Here is a 17992-nt window from a genome sequence, read left to right on the forward strand (position 1 = left end):
GTTTTTTAGAGGGATGTCCATGTTTCTTATAGAAAGTGTGGTTATGGTGAATATGTCTGCTTTATGTTGCTCCTTCATCCTTAGACATTGCCCCAACAGTACCAAAATCCTTTGATATTTTTGGTATATGAGAATGTTTAAAGGTTCGTCTGTCTCAAAAAGCCCGAGACGTTTGTATTAGAATGGTCCTCCACAGAATTACAGTTTTTAAGAAACTATGTGGTATATCTTCCAGATAAATGGGAATCTCTTTTATTTATATCGGGAGCTCAGTAAAATATTTGAATCAGTCTTGTGAGACATACTTAGTAACGAGTTAAGAATATGGCACCTAGTCTCGTTAGGTGGCACACCATCAGGGACCCATCAGCCACAGGGATGGACTCCAGAGTTAGGTTTTAGTACCTTCATCCTTGATTTAGATGATGGAATTAAAAACCTGTTCATTTTAGCCTCTGGTTGGCAGGGCCATTCATGAAGTCAAAAGTAAAGAAAATTAAATCCAAACTAACTGAGAAAAATTAGAGAAAGGGACTGCCTAGACAGGGTAATATTTGATTACACAAATGCAGGAAATATAGATGGGGATTAAAATCTAAACAGGTTGGGACTAGAAACGGTCCTGGATTAAGTTAGACATAAAATAGAAGTCTTGAGACAAATAAAGAGCTGTGCGGGGCCTTGGCAGTGACTCAGCAGCAGAGCGCTGGTACTGAAAATTGTGGCATGATATATTGATATGGGTCGAGGATGCCACGGCAAAACAGAAATAGTCTTGCTGTATTCTGAGTTTCTTATAACCCTTTAGAGTTTCCAGTTTCATTTTGAGTTTTCATTTTCAAGAAAAGAGCAATAAAAGTGAATAGGCTGGCCAGTCAGACCTAAACAGAGGCCTGAGTTTGGGGCATCAACACTGCCTGAGCAGCCCCAGCAGCAGGGAGGGCACCAGAGAGCAGGGGGCTGGGCAGCCTCCTCAGGGGGTCTGCTCCAGCAGGTTTTACTACGGGTATGAGGGGGAAGGGAGTGGTCTTGGCACTGAACTTTTATACATTTGGTTGGGTTTTTAATTGGTGATAAGTTCAATAGAGCTTAATTTCTACAATTTCCTAATTAAATAAAATATATTTTTAATGTGTTATTTATATAACAGGAGCAGATGACGAGAAAACAAGCTCAAATTAGATATTGGTCAAAAGAAGCAATTTCTAATTGCCTAGGGTCATTATAGCTTCAGCCTCATGTCTCATAACTTCTACTTCTACTTCACCCTCAAGACTATAGAGCAGGGCTTCCCTGGTGGCGCAGTGGTTGAGAGTCCGCCTGCCGATGCAGGGGACATGGATTCGTGCCCCGGTCCGGGAAGATCCCACATGCCACGGAGCGGCTGGGCCTGTGAGCCATGGCCGCTGAACCTGCGTGTCCGGAGCCTGTGCTCCGCAACGGGAGAGGCCACAACAGTGAGAGGCCCGCACACCGCAAAAAAAAAAAAAAAGACTATAGAGCAGTCATTGATGTTCAGTGTCCTGAGGTACTTCAAGACCATCAAAGGGAGATAGTTTTCAATAAAAGGTTGAATCAGGATTTTCTGGCGAAACTTCACTTTAATTAGTTAAATTTTAGAAACACTGTTTTCTTTGAGCATTTTGGTTTATCAAAGATTTAGTGTATAAGGGGGTAAAATGCTGATGAAGGGCAAATTTGAAGGCTTTATTATAAAAAGTGCTAATCAGTCATTCTTCATCTCCAGAGAAGGCAGAATTAGAGGAAATAGGGTTAGTTTGCAGAAGGAGAGATTTAGGGTAGACATAAGGAGGAACTTCCTGATGGTAAGGGTTACTCAAGTTGGAGTACAGCACTGTGGGAAGTGGGTGCGTGTCCATCCCTGTGCACAGTCCCATGACTCATTCTTAGTATAGAAACTTCTGATGTTTTCAGGTGTAGGACCTGCCTCCATTTCTCATCTTCCCCCACCCCTCCTGCTCTTTCCCTTCTTTTGGCAGCATTTTATAGGCCTCAAGACAGATCTCTTTCTGACCCATGGGGAAGCCTTCACCTGCATCTTTGGGATACAGTGCTGTGGAGATAGCTGGGGAGTAGAAAAGGGGGCAGTAAGAAGCAGGCATAAAGTAGCAAATAAAAAAACAGCTGGTAGTAACTATTATCTTGGTTATGTCTCTTTAATAGAATTTTTAGAAATTCCTCCTTTCAACAAGCAATACACAGAATCCCAGCTTCGAGCAGGAGCTGGCTATATTCTCGAAGACTTCAATGAAGCCCAGGTGAGGAGTTTCTTTTTGTAGATTCCCAAAGGGGCAGTGATGAGAAGAGTCCACTTGCTGTACCGAGAAGAAGGCTGATAGGGGCCGGGGATGATGGATACAGTTGCTAGAGATTTCAGGAACTGGGAAACTGCCAAAACATTGTCGCATGAAACAGAATTTTTACTGTGTACAAGGAAGAGAAGTTAGAACCTTGGGTTACTTAATAGCTGTGGTTCTGTTGCTGGGACAAAAGCAGATTAAAATTGGTGTTTACTAGTAATCCCTGTTACAGTGTTGGCTAAATACTTGGGGTTTGGTTGTCCCTTGAGGATTTAAGCCCCCAGAAAGCTGCAGGTGAGGCAGAGGGATTATCTAGGGAAGCTACTTGGGCTTTTTAGTGAGAGAACAGGCCTTGAGCAGAAGGACAGACTCAGTCACATTTTGGATAGTATAATGGAAGTGTTCAGATTTGTTCCCTATGACTCATCAAGGCTACTATTCAGGGGCTTTCCCTAGAAGTCACTAGATCCATGGGTGCCGTTCCTTTCCTTCCAGTGTAATACAGCCTACCAGTGTCTCCTAATTGCGGATCAGCATTGTCGAACCCGGAAGTACTTCCTGTGCCTTGCCAGTGGGATTCCTTGTGTGTCTCATGTCTGGGTCCATGATAGTTGCCATGCCAACCAGCTCCAGAATTACCGCAATTATCTGCTGCCAGCTGGGTACAGCCTCGAGGAGCAAAAAATTCTGGATTGGTGAGTAGCTGAGAGCCCATCTAGAACGGCAGACAGGAAGACAGCAAGCTTCCAGAGGGGGAGAATCTAGGAGAGTAAATATTTCTAGAAACTAGAATGATCATAGGATAAATTACAGAATTTCAGTGGGTTTGAGATTATTTTAGCAGTTCATCTAGTTTATTATCCTAGAGTATATTGGTTAGGGACCTTTTGAAAATGTGTGAGATTTTCATGTAGATTCAATATTCTCAACTTGTTTTAAGCAACACGTTTAAAAATACAGGCTCAGGAGCATGATTTGGCTTAAACTTGGCCTCAGGATAAACATGGAAATCAGAAGGGGTAGATGAGAAGGTCAGGATCCCAGAAAATACACATCATTCAGAGAAAGAGGGAAGGGGCGGGGGGTGATACCCTAACGCAGGGCTATTGAAAGCAGTCAGCTGTACCTGCGTCCCTTTGCAGAAAGGCTGTCATTGGATATTATCTGTTGTGCTGTTTCTCTGACTCCTTCGTAGGCAACCCCGTGAAAACCCTTTCCAGAATCTGAAGGTACTCTTGGTATCAGACCAACAGCAGAACTTCCTGGAGCTCTGGTCTGAGATCCTCATGACTGGGGGGGCAGCCTCTGTGAAGCAGCACCATTCAAGTGCCCATAACAAAGGTACCTGAAAAGTTTGTGTGTGTTGTTATTGCTCCAAGGATGTCCATGACCCGTAGCACTTAGGCCTTGTGGTCTAAGTCTCAGTCTTGATAGGCTGACCTTACCCGTGTTTCTAAGAGAAGAAAAGTACCACCTTCAAGAGGTGAGCCAACATGAGTGACGCACTGGGCTGTTTATGCTTCTCCTGGTGTCTACCGGTATACCTGCTAAACTCAAGGCCAGCACATAGTGATTGTGACTTTTCACTTTTGGTTGTGATCACTGGCACTGTGTTTGACATGAAGGGCTTTAGTTTGGGCAGAGCGGGATATACTGGTGAGAAGGCTCATCTGTCTTTTAACTGGAGAACTAAATTGAGTCTCCTTTCCTCACTCACCTTCCCCTGCTTCCTGCAGATATTGCTTTAGGGGTATTTGATGTGGTGGTGACGGACCCCTCGTGCCCAGCCTCGGTGCTGAAGTGTGCTGAAGCATTGCAGCTGCCTGTGGTGTCACAAGAGTGGGTGATCCAGTGCCTCATTGTTGGGCAGAGAATTGGATTCAAGCAGCATCCAAAATATAAACACGATTATGTTTCTCACTAAGGATACTCGGTCTTACCGGTTTTATTCCCTGGTGTTGTGGAGACTGTGTTTTAACCAGGTTTTAAATGTGTCTTGTGTGTAACCGGATTCCTTGCATGGATCTTGTATATACTTTTATTTGCTGGACTTTTATGATAAAATAAATGTTGAATCTCTGGTTGTAGTAACTGGGATTTCTTCATCCATTTCTTTGAGCTTAATCTCAACAAATAGCAAGACAAACATAGTACCTTCTCTGCAGTTTTCAATGGGCTTTTTCACTGTAGAATGACAGCTAGCCAAGGAAAATAACAAGGAGTGAATTTTTTTTAAAGTTTTCTGTGGTATCATTGTCTGTCAAAAGATTAACCTGGGCTGTCTAAAATTCAGCACTTTCAAAAACCTGATTTTACAATAGGCCCAGAGTTATAGTTGTGGCAGAAGTTGAGTGGAATTGGGCACAGCTCTTAGTTTTCTGTCAATGAAAAAAAAAAATCTCTCTTTAGAGTTGAGCTTACTAACAGCTGACCTGTGGGTACTGTACTCTCAGCCAAAAGGGTAAAGGACCAATTGTTGTGAATGGGTGGTGACTATAAACGACGACTTGCTGCAAGGATATAAACATGAGAAACAGTGATAACACTTGGAAATGTTTGTTAGAAGCTCTAGCCAGAGGTCCAAAATTTTATTACGGTTACTGTTACAGTTGCTGGAAGCTGTTCCTTCTGTACTCCTAGCATCATCCCTGTTGATGTCCTCTCATTCTCTAAAGTGGGCTTAAATATCTTTTTTTTCTTCCAGATAGACAGTAAATATTTTAGGCTTTTTTGGCCATTTGGTGTGCCACAACTACTTATCTTTGCTACGACAGCATGAAAGCAACTGTAGACAATAGGTAAGCAAATGAGTGTGACTGTGTCCCAATAAAACTTTATTTTACAAAAACAGGTGGCTGGCCATAGTTTGCTAACCTCTGCTCCAGAGGAAGCAGTGGAAGGGGTCATCTTTAGCTGGCAATTACAGGGAATAAGGGTGTGTAGTATGTGGTGGAAGATGTAGAGATGAGGACCAGATTGAGTGGCTACACACTGAGGCCAGAATGCTGCATTCTTTTTCAGTTTGGAGGGGGTTATTCAATGAATATTTCGGTTCACACTGATATGAAGATTGTTATCAGTGATGGTTGAGCCAGATTACTCCTGTGGTCCTTCTAAGTGGGATAATTAGACCTGCATCTTTCACTATTTGAAATCTACAATTTTTTTTCTTAAGGACCTTTTTTCTTTGTTAAAAAATACTTTGAATACATTGTCAATAGCTAGAATTATTACCCTCTTACCAATCTGAAATAATTGGAAGTTACTGGTAAAATTCTTCAGATTCACAGTTTTGAAGATCCTTAAGGATAGGAGATGCTCAGTTTTAATTTCTGAAAGAGGAAAGGAGGTCTGTGGGGTGTGGGGAAGCCTGTCTTACCTGGTGCCTTTCTTGCTCAGTGGTAACAGCCAGAATTTGACTTATTAATAAATGTAATTCCTTTTTCACATGAGCCATTTAACGTTCTGATCTGTATAGCTTACTGCTGTGTCTCTCCCAGTTTGAACAGTACCTAGGCATATAGGTGCTCAGTAAATGAACATATCCGACAAATGTTCTCAATGTAACAGATCCTGCATGGTCAGCAGAGGGAGGGCTGACGCCACAAGTCCTCCTTGGTGGATGGGTTAAGAACTCCCCTAAGGTGGGGCAGGTGCCCCTTCCACATGGGAAGGAGGGGGGAGGATTTGTATCCATGGATGTTCAATAACTGCTTCTAGGAGAAAAGGTAGAGCTTTTCCAGTAGCTGCAGACATACAGTGTCTGGCCAGAGAATGGGATGTTTGTTTTGAATCTTCTGTTACAACGCAGGGGATTGACTTACTTAGTTTGTGGACCAGAAATTCTCACATCCCGAAACTGCAAAAGAAAAAAAAGAGTTGCATCAAAATATCATGCTTTCCCAAGATTTTCTTCAAAGAAATATGAATCAGGGCAACCTGTGATCTAGATAATCTCATCTTAAAATTCTTCTTGCTAATAAAATCACTTAGGAGAAATCTGCTTGACATTTCAGAGAGAGAAAGCAGAATAATAAATTGCTTTTTTGAATGGGACAGACCTCTGAGAGAAGACATCTACCACTGAGTCTCACTATTAGATTTTTTAAAAGTTTGGAGTTAGAAGGAGCAGTCCCCTCCTTTCAGAGGCAAAAAGCTGGGGGGCAGGGAGGCTGGGGTGGGGGATGCTAAGGCTGCACAGCCGGTTCGCGTCATGCTAGGGACTGACGCCCTGCCTCAGCGCCAGGAGTGTTGGTTCTTTACTCTGATGACTTTGACTGCAAAATAATCTTCACTGATGATGACACAGCCCTTTCTCTCGCTGAGCCTTACTTTGCTTGTTTATAAAAGGAGGGTATTTGGACTAGATGATGGCTAAAGTCTCCCTCCAGCTCTGGAATTCTACAACTTGTTACAAAGCCACACACACACAGTCCACTGAGTGCCCCAAAGGCAGTTGTTCCTACCTGCCCAGGGTGCCACCAGCCTGGGTGTAATATTTGTTATAATCTAGTCGTAACAGTAGTTGAGCCAAATCCGAGTTGATCTGATGATTGCGAACACTGGAGAGAATCTTGAATAGGAGTGAAGACTGGCGGCTAAAACCCTGCAGAGAGAAGGACTCAAGCTGTCATTCCTCTTAGACTTACCAGCTATCCATGTGGAGTGAAGGAGCAGGGGAGATTCCTTGGAAAAGTCTTGCTGAAAATTCCACAGTACCAACTGGCCTTCCCCATTCCCATTTCTGTTAGCTCCTAAAATGACTTCTTCATACCGAGTCCATAGAATGCATGACTTCCTATGAAAGTACTCTCATACTCAGTAGGAATTTAGCAGCCAGCTTCAAATTAATATATTCTGCTGTGTACTGGGGTTGGGGAGAGCCTGTGTTTCTGTTACAGGCAGATAATTATAATCTCAGTGAAACAGACGGTTAGTTCAAGGAAGTAAGGAGGTTGGATGTTAGAAAGTAAGAACAAAGCCAGTGCATATCTGGTGGGCTGAATAAACTATTCAGGGCTGAACTATATTTGAACGCTCAGGCAGCACATAATTATCTGCTTTAAAAACTGATACCAACATTTTTTATCTTATTATTTCTGTGTGTATGTATTGGGGAAATGTTTTAACTGACTCAGAGGAAAAGATCACGATTTCCCATCCACAAAGCCACCTCTCTGTCCTTTGGACAGGGCTGCTTACTTTCAGTGGCCAGGCTGACTTACCTTCACCAGGATGCTCAGCTGGGCGGCCCCACGTTCATCCAGTGGGCCCAGATTCTGACTGACCAGCGAGCAAAAGCTGTGGCAGAGATCTAAGATTTCATTCAGGCAGTGAAACACCTAGCCAGGAAACACAGTTGACGTTAGGAGAAAAAGGAAGATACACCTGTGAAATTAAAGATTTGGGAAAATAAGAGCCAACCTATTCCCATTCTCTACATCTGACCTCAGTAGAGACAATGCAAGTCCTGCCAGCCCCTCAAAATGCAACATGTGTAAAACACTCTTCCCTTCCAGGCAAAGACACTGTCATTCTTAGTCACCCTGCACGAAACCTCCACTCGAGCCACATTAAACTAGTCATTGTCTCTGGGACCCACCGAGTGTGCTCCCACCTTGAGCTTTGCTTTCAGTGTTGTTCCCTGTGCCTGGGATACTCTCCTCAATACCAGCTTGAGTCCTACTCCTAACAGCGCGCTCCCTTCCCCACCACAGCCTTTAGCGACCCCTTGCTTCCCTCTCCTCTATATTATCTGTACTGTGTACTTGGCGTTTGTTCAGGCCGTCTGTGTTGTTACTGATCTGTGATGTATGTAAGTCCTGTTTCTCCAACTAGATTGTGAGCTCCTTAAGGGCAGAGCCATGACTTATACCTCTTTGTATCCCCAGTGCCTTGCATACAGTAAGCACTCAATAAATATTTAATGACCATCACCTGCTCTGATATTCTGCTTTCCCCAAGGATGCACTTATACTGTACAAGGACAGTCTACCTGTGACAATGGTTCTTGGTTGTTTTCAATTCACAGAACCCTTTGGAGTGGCATCTACAGAACTCACTCTCCCTTAAAAATAACAGCAGCCCCAAATACCAGAACAAAAGAGTGTGGCACAACTGAGGAATAACAAGTAGCTCCCGTCAAAGATAAAGCATAACTGTTCTATTAGAATCTACAAGGGGTCATTTTCATCTTCCTGCTTTTTCATCCTTGAATCAGCTTGTGAGCTTTCAAAGATTGGTGCCTGGGTTCTACTAATTTAAGTGCTCTGGGTCCTAGATTACTTTAAAGCTCCCAGATGATTCCCACGTGGGTCCAAGGCTGAGAATAACTTCCCTGAGGGAGATACACAATATATGTATGTACATATGTACACACACACACAGAGGGAGACACTGCTCTAGTTGTCTGTGAAAACAACTTCCAAACTGGTCGATCCTGATCCACAAGATTTCTAAGAAAGTAAATTCTACATGCTTTTCATTAGTCTTTCTGTGGTGTCAGAAAGGTTTTTAAAAATTTCTTTAAATCCTTCCTTCTGAGGGTTAAGCATATATTCTTTTATCTATAGCTGCTCACCACATCTTGTGATATAGTATTTCAGAAATTCAAAGACATTTAAGTTCCTTTTTAGTATTCCCTCTTAGTTTTGCTTTATAAGTTGTTAAAAATGTTTAAAGACAGAGATTGGAAAGTTGCTTAATGATAGTTCCATATCCTGGCAAGTGCCTAAGGGAACAGTCAGGCTAGAAGCAGTCTGAGGAAACCAACCAGCCCTACTTACAGGTTTCAACAAGATAAAGGACTGGGCCAGCAAATTGCTCAGGAAGTGGTCGTGAGCCAATCGGATGCTTTCAAAGTCTCGGGTAGAATTGATTTGATGAAGCAGCTGTGAGAACTGAGACTCCAGCACATCAACCTGGTAGACAGTTGCACAAATGATTTTAGTACCTTGCGTAGTCTAAGTACTCAAGAACATCAGATGCCTGAGAGGATGAAACAGGAACTCTGCTCCCACTCACCTTCCTCCTATCCAAGCCCCTTCAAAGCTGAACGAAGACCCCCTTATGTTGCCTCGCCTTGTAGGAAGTCGTCTGCCTACTTCCTGATGACCTCCAATGTCTTGGCAGATCTCACCCCCACACCCCATCCCCCGCATGCCACATCCCCTCCGCCGACTGACTTGGTTAAGTCCTATGGGATTCCAGAAGCTACAGCAAACTATAAAATAAGGGGGCAACAATAATTAAATACTGCATTACTGATAAGGACCTTAACTCCTCGTTCTCCTTCATCCACTTATTTCCATTACCCTCTAAAATGCCCCCCAAGAAACATGCCTAGTGATATAATCCATGAACTTTCTCAAATTCCAGTTTTTCACCAAATGCAGGATTCCTCTTCAATGACTCCTGCCAACCTCCTGGACTTTTTTTTCACACCCCTTCCTTCTACTCATCCCTCGACACAGACCTGGAGGTAGTACTGAAGATTATCCACCAAGAAGGCCATGTGATTTCTTAGGCGCCACTTGACTGCGTCGGTCTGGTTGGACTTGAGGTGCTTGCGCTGCATCTGTAGGGCCCAGCAGTGCTGCAGCTCAGCTTGTACCCGGCGCACACTCAGCAAGTACTTGAAAACAACATTGTACCTTGACAGAAACACCAGACTATTCAAGATAAAAACTTCACCCCCCTCAAGCCCCACCTGCGTGACAAACCCTAGAACTCTGTGCCACCCATTTCTCCCCAAAAGGCAGGAAGGATATAAGTTTGCCTAGAGATGGGAACAGATAAACTGGTTTATTTATATGATGGAATATTGCACAGCCATTAAAATGAACTTCAGCTGTACAACATAAAATGACTCCTAGCAATATGATTTTGAATAAAAAAGGGAAATTTAAAAAGATTACATATAGCCTGATACCTTTTTTTGTAATGCTTAAAACTAAATAGAAAAAATATATATACTTTGGGAGAACATATATAGATGTTATAAAACTGTGTAAAAAGGATAGAAGGGACTTCCCTGGTGGCGCAGTGGTTAAGAATCCACATGCCAATGCAGGGGACACGGGTTCGAGCCCTGGTCCAGGAAGATACCACATGCCATGGAGCAACTAAGCCCATGCACCACAACTACTGAGCCTGTGCTCTAGAACCCGCAAGCCACAACTACTGAAGCCTGTGCACCTAGAGCCTGTGCTCCACAAGAGAAGCCACCGCAATCAGAAGCCCGTGCATCGCAACGAAGAGTAGCCCCCACTCGCTGCAACTAGAGAAAGCCCGCGTGCAGCAACGAGGACCCAACACAACCAAAAATAAAATGCATATAAAACAAACAAAAATTTTAAAAATTAAAATTTATAAAAAAAAATAAAACATGGAATTTAGGGTAGTGGTCACTTAGGGTTGGGGGAGGCAAGGGGGCAGGGCTGGGAAGGACCACACAGGTAGATGGACATTACTGCCAGTGTTCTAGACATTGTTCTAAAAGTGGTTCTGTGGCATTTGTGTGTGTGTGTATGAAGGAGGAAGGAGGGCCCTGCATGGACAAATAAGAATGTGTTGGGAACCAAGGATTTTGGTTGCTGTGATTCTCTGTCCCTGAAGCCCACAGAAGAGGAGATAAAATTGAGGGCTCTGTGGGGAGTGGGGGTGGGGAGGGATAGGTTAGGAGTTTGGGATTAACAGACACACACGACTATATATAAAGTAGATAACCAACAAGGACCTCCTGTATAGCACAGGGAACTATATTCAAGATAATAACCTATAATGGAAAAGAATCTGAAAAACAAGAATCATATATATCTATATGAATCACTTTGCAGTACACCTGAAACTAACACATTGTAAACCAACTATACTTCAATTAAAAAAAAAAAAATCAAGGGCTCCCCTCACAGCTCTAGGTAGCTGCCTGATATTGAGCCCTGTACCGAGAAGATGCATGGGAAGAGCAGCTGATTCCCGGTGGAACTGGGCTTATTTACCTATTCTTAGGCTGGCTTGCATAAGATAACCTGATTCCATCTGCCTTTAAAAATTATTTCTAATGGAACAATGTACTGAAAATAGTACACCTTGTTTGTATTCTGATTTGAACAAACCCAACCATAAGACATTTTTTAGATAATGGGGGAAATTTCAATGTGGACTGGATATCAGATAATAAGGAATTATTGTTAATTTTACTGGGTGTGATAATAGCACTGTAGTTATGTTAAAAAGATGCCTTTTTTTTTAAAAAAATTATTTTTGGCTGCATTGGGTCTTTCTTGTTGGGTCTTCGTTGCTGTGCATGGGCTTTCTCTAGCTGCGGTGAGCGGGGGCTACTCTTCGTTGCAGTGCGTGGGCTTCTCATTGTGGTGGCTTCTCTTGTTGCAGAGCTTGGGCTCTAGGTGCACGGGCTTCAGTAGTTGTGGCACTCAGGCTCAGCAGTTGTGGCTCACGGGCTCTAGAGCGCAGGCTCAGTAGTTGTGGCGCACGGGCTTCGTTGCTGTGCGGCATGTGGGATCTTCCCGGACCAGGGCTCGAACCCATGTCCCCTGCATTGGCAGGTGGATTCTCAACCACTGCGCCACCAGGTAACTCTCAAAGATGGCTTTTTTGAATTGCACAGTGGTGGAGTAAAATGACATGTCTGGGATTTGCTTTATAAGGCTCTGGCCAAAAAAAAAAGAGGAGATGAAACAAACAGCGTGATGTTGCTAGTTACTGAAGATGGATGATGCGTCCATGGGTGTTCGTGATAGTCCATACCTTTGTTTATATTTGAAAATTTTCAAAATAAAATGTTTAGGAAAATACTTCTGAGCTTGATTTCTTCAAGGGTGTTAAGGGCATCTCAAGTGAGAAGGAAAGTGGACTGGGAGCTACGGAGGCTCTTTGGACAGTCCAGGCAGCTTACTTATGTGGGCTGTGGGCTCTGCGTCTTCTCGCTAAACCAGCTTTATCTTTCCAGTTTATGTCTAGTCTCTCATACCCTAAGCTTCTCTTCCCCCCAAAAGTAGAGGGTTATGAACAGGAATGGAGAGGATGAAGAGAGGCCAGAAACTGGCAGCCTGTAAATTGCTCGATATTTTGCAATTAAAAAAAAAAAGCTCTGATGGGGCTTCCCTGGTGGTGCAGTGGTTGAGAGTCCGCCTGCCGATACAGGGGACACGGGTTCGTGCCCCGGTCTGGGAAGATACCGCATGCTGCGGAGCGGCTGGGCCCGTGAGCCATGGCCGCTGAGCCTGCGCGTCCGGAGCCTGTGCTCCGCAACGGGAGAGGCCACAACAGTGAGAGGCCTGCGTACCGCAAAAAAAAAAAAAACCTCTGATGGTTTTAAGGGTTTGACCCGCCCACTCATCCCAGCATCCACTACTCCTACCGTCTCACATCTGCAGCTTCACTTATTAATGTTATCTGTCCAGACCCCGAAGGCATCTGAGTTTGCAGCCTCTGACTTATAGACTGTTAAAAACCAGCTGGGGGACTTCCCTGGCAGTCCAGTGGTTAGGACTTGGTGCTTCCACTGCAGGGGGCCCGGGTTCAATCTCTGGTCAGGGAACTAAGATCCTGCAAGCTGCGGGGCGTGGCCAGAAAACAAACAAAACCAGTTGGCTGGCTATCTTGCTCCCAACCAATTCTACTCCTGATAATTTCTTCTCGTGGAAGTAAGATGGGTAATAATTACCTGTGAGAAACTCAGAAATACTCACTTTTCCAGGACAGCAGGTGTGAAGAGAATGTGTAGTGGCCACTGCACTTTATAGGAAAGACCTAGGGCTGCCCAGCCGGATGCAGGGGCTTCCCGGGGAGAAGTTTCCCGAGAAGGCCCTTCTCTTGCCTGAGTAGCATCTGTTAAGAACAGAGAAGATGACTTTGCTCATCTAGAACTAGAGTTTCAACAAGGTGAGGAACATTCATGAAATGAGCGCTCACTCGAACCTGCAGTGTCAGAAGCATAAAGGGGATACAAAGGGGACTTGTAGAAGGCAAGGAAACTCCCATGAGGTGTTCTCTTAGGAGGTCTTTTAGAGATTCTTTTTTTAGTCTTAAAGAACTGTGGCTATAAATAAACAGAGACCATTCCAGCAGCATGACAAAAACAAGCCAAAACCATGGCCTGGCCATCTCTTAGCCTCTCTTGACTTCCCTTTTCTTTTGTGTAAAATTAGGGTACTGGACTAGGTGATTTCTAAGGTCCAAAATGATATGGTTTCTGTGGAAGTGGATGGAAGCAGAACAGATAATGACCAGTAGGAGCAGAAAGACTCTAGGAAGCACAGCAAACCTTTATGCTCCTTTCCATGATACTCGATTGTTAAGTGCAACAGAGGGAGGAGGTTGTCATCATCGAGCAGCACCTTGTGTGCTGACTGTTGGAAGGCCACATTCACATCTGCAAGAAAGAACACATGGGCTGAGAGAAGGCTTGGCTATGTAACAAATCCAGACTCCCCTGGCTTTCTACCTCTCCTGCAGCCCGCCTATCACTAATAGTAGGATACGGTAAACAGTAGTTGCTTCTGCCTGACTAGCATGCATTCCTTCTCCTGTTGCTGATAACAGCGCCCTGGTTTTCCTTGGAGAATCACCCCTGTCCAGAACAATCCATGTAGTTCCAGTGGGGTGGACAACACCTGACCGTCAGGGTAGGCAGGTGACCCAGGAATGATCTACCTTGTTACACTATTTTGTTTAGGGATATGAACATGACCCAAGCCAGGCCAATCCAGAGGCTCTATTCAGATTCTGAAAGAGGGTAGCTATTTTTTATTCAAGATAAACACGGACTCAGTAGGATGTGAACTTGGTTGCAAGCCATCTTGCTACCATACGGAGCAGGCCTGTCTCAGAAGAAAAGGCAGAGGTGAAAGATGGAATGACACCAAGTCCTGAAGGCGTCATGTAAGCCTTGGAGCAAAACTGCCTAGAGCCATCTTACCTCTGACCTTTTCAGTTACGAGAATCAATAAATTCTCTTTTTTCCTTTGCTTAAGTGAATTTGAATTGGGTTTTCTTGCAACCAAGAAAGTCCTATGTAAGCACAGTGGACATCTATTGTTTTATAGAGCTAGAAAAACAGTAACCCTGTCTCCCCTCCTGCCCCACTCCCCTCTTTTTTGACTCTGATCCTTATGTAACTCTCCTCAAGTAGTTTGATTAGGAATGGTAATCCTTCCCATTGGTCAAAGGTGAACACTTTACTGAAGTAGGCATATCTTCCTTTTTTTTTTTGCTGCACCTTGTGGCATGCGGGATCGTAGTTCCCCGACCAGGGATCGAACCCGTGCCCCCTGCAGTGGAAGCTCAGAGTCTTAAACCACTGGACCACAAGGTAAGTCCCCAAAGTAGGCGTTTCTTAGTCTGACCTCTTTGATACAGGGATAGGTATATGATCCAGTTGGGCTAATCAAAACCCTTTCCCTGGAATCCCTTAACTTGCTACCAGAGAGACCAGGTTTGACTCCCCCAGTAGACTCTGTGAGGTATGTTCCTGGGAGCTGCTGGTGGCCATGTGGCCAGATGGGACTGGAAGGCCATCAAAGAGCACACAGAGGCACAGACAAGATAAGGTAAGAGAGAGAATCCTAGCAATCCCTAGTTTCAGTTCTCAGGACCAGATATATCCCTATCCCGCTGGAGTTACAGATACAATAGCAAATACACTCTCCTTTTCTACCTAGGTTAGTTTTCCATCACTGACAGCCTAACGAGTTCTAATACAACAAGTGGCTATAAGTCCCAATATGGAGACTTCCCTGGCAGTCCAGTGGTTAAGACTCCACGTTCCCAATGCGGGGAGGGGGGCACGGGTTCGATTCCTGATTGGGGAACTAAGATCCCATGTGCCACATGGCGTGGCCAAAAAAAAAGAAAATCTCAATATGTCCCTTAAGAAATAAATGGCTATAATCTGATGAGATGAACTACTGGTTTGAAGGCCTGTACCAACCCTTCCAGGAAGAGTCACGAGCTGAAGCTGCTCCCAGTAACAACAGTGTGAGCCTACCTGAGTGGCCTTCCATTTTGGAAACACTCTCTGTAACTCACTAGGCTGCTCCTATGTGGCCCAGGCCTAAATGGTTTGGCAGCAGCTAAGAAATACACTACAACTTCAGTAAGCTGGTAATTTTTGGGCCCCAGGGCAATTACCATGTTCAGTTACTGCAGTGGGTGGTGTTTTTAACATGTGTTGAGCTGTATCAATGAAGGCCTGAAACAGTTCTCCACGTCCCAGAAGGTAAAAGTCTTTAATGATCTGCAGAAAGAATTTCAATTTACAATTCAGTAATCCAGCAGAGCTTTTCACTATCCTAAGAGAATTATGCATATAATTTCCAATTTCATCAGTTTGAGCCCAACCTACGAAAGGTCGTAGGCTTTTGGCATTTTAAAGGGACATACTTAGTAATGGCAGGATGACTGGTGCGTCTTTGATATCATTTATTCAATGAAAGCACAATAATGCCAGAAGAAAGTAAGCCAAAGCTTTGTACTGTAATAAACCTGTAGCATTAGATGGAGTTTGCCCACTTGGATGAGGACATAAGGAGCCACTCTGGAAGTCTGGGGACAGGCAACCAGTACTCTCAGGAGAGGATAGAGAATAACGTCATTGTCCACCAGCATCATTTTAAGAGTTAAAAGAACAGCTAAGCTATTACCTTCAGCTGACCCAGTAAATCTGACTCTTCCACCATCAGCTTCCAGAGATGCTGTGAAAAGAACCAATAAAACAGGGTCAATTGAGGACACAGGGTGGGAAGGGGAAGCTGGGACGAAGTGAGAAAGCAGCACTGACATATATACACTACCAAATGTAAAATAGATGGCTAGTGGGAAGCAGCCGCATAGCCCAGGGAGATCAGCTCGGTGCTTTGTGATGACCTAGAGGGGTGGGATAGGGAGGGTGGGAGGGAGGCTCAAGAGGGAGGGGATATGGGGATATATGTATACATATAGCTGATTCACTTTGTTGTACAGCAGAAACTAATGCAACATTGTAAAGCAGTTATACTCCAGTAAAGATGTGGGGAAAGAAAAAAAAACAGGGTCAAAGTTTCATTACAATGAAAACTCCTATAAAGAATGTTTTTGTACAAATCCAGCAAGGTATTGGAAAAAAGAATATATACCATGACCACACTGGGTTAATCCCAGGAATAAAAGTCTAACAGTTAAAAAAATATATGAGATGGAAATATTCTGGAATTAGATAGTGGTAATGGCTGCACAACATCGTGAACATACTAAAACCCACTGAATTGTACCTATTTTTAAATGGCTCAAATGTTTAACTTTGTTGTGTGAATTTTATCTCAAAAGTTTTAATATGAATATAATTCACTACATTAAAGATTAAAAAAGAAAAAATATGATCACCTCAATGGATGCAGAAAAAGCATCTGATAAAACTCAACATCTGTTCATGATTTTAGAAAGAAAGCAAACAAGGAATAGAAGGAAATTTCTTTATTCTGATAAAGGGTATATACCAGAACCCCACAGCAAAGAACCTATTTGATGGTGAAACATTAGAAGAAATTCCTTTAAAGTCATCCAACATTGTACTAAAGACTTGCCAATATAGAAAAAAAAAAAAAAACTGAAAAGGAAGAAACAAAACTGTTACTATTGACAGATGATATCACTCACTACCTGCACAGAAGGTCCAAGAGGACTGACATATAGATTATTAGAACTAGTAAGAGAATTCGGCAAGCTTGGTGACTGAGATACAAAAAATCAACTACATAGCTGTTACCAGCATCAAAGGATCCTGACTAGGATTTGCCCCGTGAAGTGATCAATGTCGTGAAGTGATCAATGTTGATTCAGGATTCCTGGAATCTCCACCCTGGTGCTCCCCTTTGCCTTCTCTCACTGGAACTGATACAGATTAGGAACTGGCCTTCGGCCCTTCTCTAATACACAATACTAGACAAAATAGCTGACATCCCCAGAGGAATATAAGCACACAGGTCAAAATAATTAGACATGGGAAGAGTAAAAGAAATACAACAGACTAGGTAACACATACCATCTGAAGCAGAAGTTTTAGAACTGACTGAGTGGCTAGTATAGTGAGATATCCCCTGTAAGACTGAGGTTTCCCATATCCCAGCTGTTCAGAGTACTGCCTGCTACTGGCGCTTTTGGCTAAAGGGAGCTACCTTGCCCATCGTTCCCTCCTGAGGAACCAATTTCTGATAGATGCAGAGGTATAATGGCCTAGCCCTCTAACCTCAATTTGGGACATCTCTGAAGGGCCATTCTAGCTTCAGAGCTCTGCATGAGATGGCCAAGTCTTCTGCTGCAACCACATCACAGTTTATTTCCCCTCTCTACTCAATCCTGCTTCCCTCACTTCTTGCCAAATCTCAGTCACAAAATCTGTTTCCTGGGGAAATCTGACCTTTGACACAAACCAAAAATTTTAAATACTCTTTACAAATATGCTTAAAGAGGTAAGTGTAATAGCAATATAAATATACAAAAATAAATCATAAAAAAGAACCAAGACGCTGGATCAATTGAGTATCCATATGCAAAAAATTAAAACTTGATCTATACCTTGCACCACATACAAAAATTAACTCAAAGTGATCATAACCCTACATGTAAAACTAAAACATATAAGTTTTCTAAAAGAAAACAGAGGAGAAAATTTT

At 43.4% G+C, this 17992-nt stretch overlaps 2 protein-coding genes across 12 annotated transcripts in view; one reads left to right on the top strand and one right to left on the bottom strand.

Annotated features, from left to right (window-relative positions):
• Positions 1 to 4412, top strand: part of TP53BP1 (tumor protein p53 binding protein 1) — a 68685-nt gene extending 64273 nt beyond the window's left edge. For all 9 annotated transcript variants that reach the window (XM_004273930.4, XM_033435628.2, XM_033435629.2 and 6 more), the window contains 4 exons: positions 2185 to 2279; positions 2817 to 3016; positions 3517 to 3662; positions 4058 to 4412. In XM_004273930.4, coding sequence (XP_004273978.1) covers positions 2185 to 2279; positions 2817 to 3016; positions 3517 to 3662; positions 4058 to 4245 — 629 coding nt within the window. In that variant the 3' untranslated portion in view covers positions 4246 to 4412. The remainder of the gene's footprint in view (positions 1 to 2184; positions 2280 to 2816; positions 3017 to 3516; positions 3663 to 4057) is intronic.
• Positions 4413 to 4709: 297 nt separating this feature from the next.
• The window catches only part of TUBGCP4 (tubulin gamma complex associated protein 4), a 47654-nt gene continuing 34371 nt past the window's right edge, over positions 4710 to 17992 (bottom strand). For 2 of the 3 annotated variants that reach the window (XM_049705403.1, XM_049705404.1), the window contains 9 exons: positions 15986 to 16036; positions 15474 to 15579; positions 13609 to 13716; positions 13034 to 13172; positions 9796 to 9991; positions 9107 to 9241; positions 7547 to 7663; positions 6788 to 6927; positions 4710 to 6180 (listed from right to left, as the gene is read on the bottom strand). In XM_049705403.1, the coding sequence (XP_049561360.1) occupies positions 6168 to 6180; positions 6788 to 6927; positions 7547 to 7663; positions 9107 to 9241; positions 9796 to 9991; positions 13034 to 13172; positions 13609 to 13716; positions 15474 to 15579; positions 15986 to 16036 (1005 nt within the window). In that variant the 3' untranslated portion in view covers positions 4710 to 6167. The remainder of the gene's footprint in view (positions 6181 to 6787; positions 6928 to 7546; positions 7664 to 9106; positions 9242 to 9795; positions 9992 to 13033; positions 13173 to 13608; positions 13717 to 15473; positions 15580 to 15985; positions 16037 to 17992) is intronic. The other variant, XM_012534557.3, reaches the window with a different exon arrangement.

This window comes from Orcinus orca, chromosome 2 (assembly GCF_937001465.1).
Source record: "Orcinus orca chromosome 2, mOrcOrc1.1, whole genome shotgun sequence".
NCBI classification, from domain to species: Eukaryota; Metazoa; Chordata; class Mammalia; order Artiodactyla; family Delphinidae; genus Orcinus; species Orcinus orca.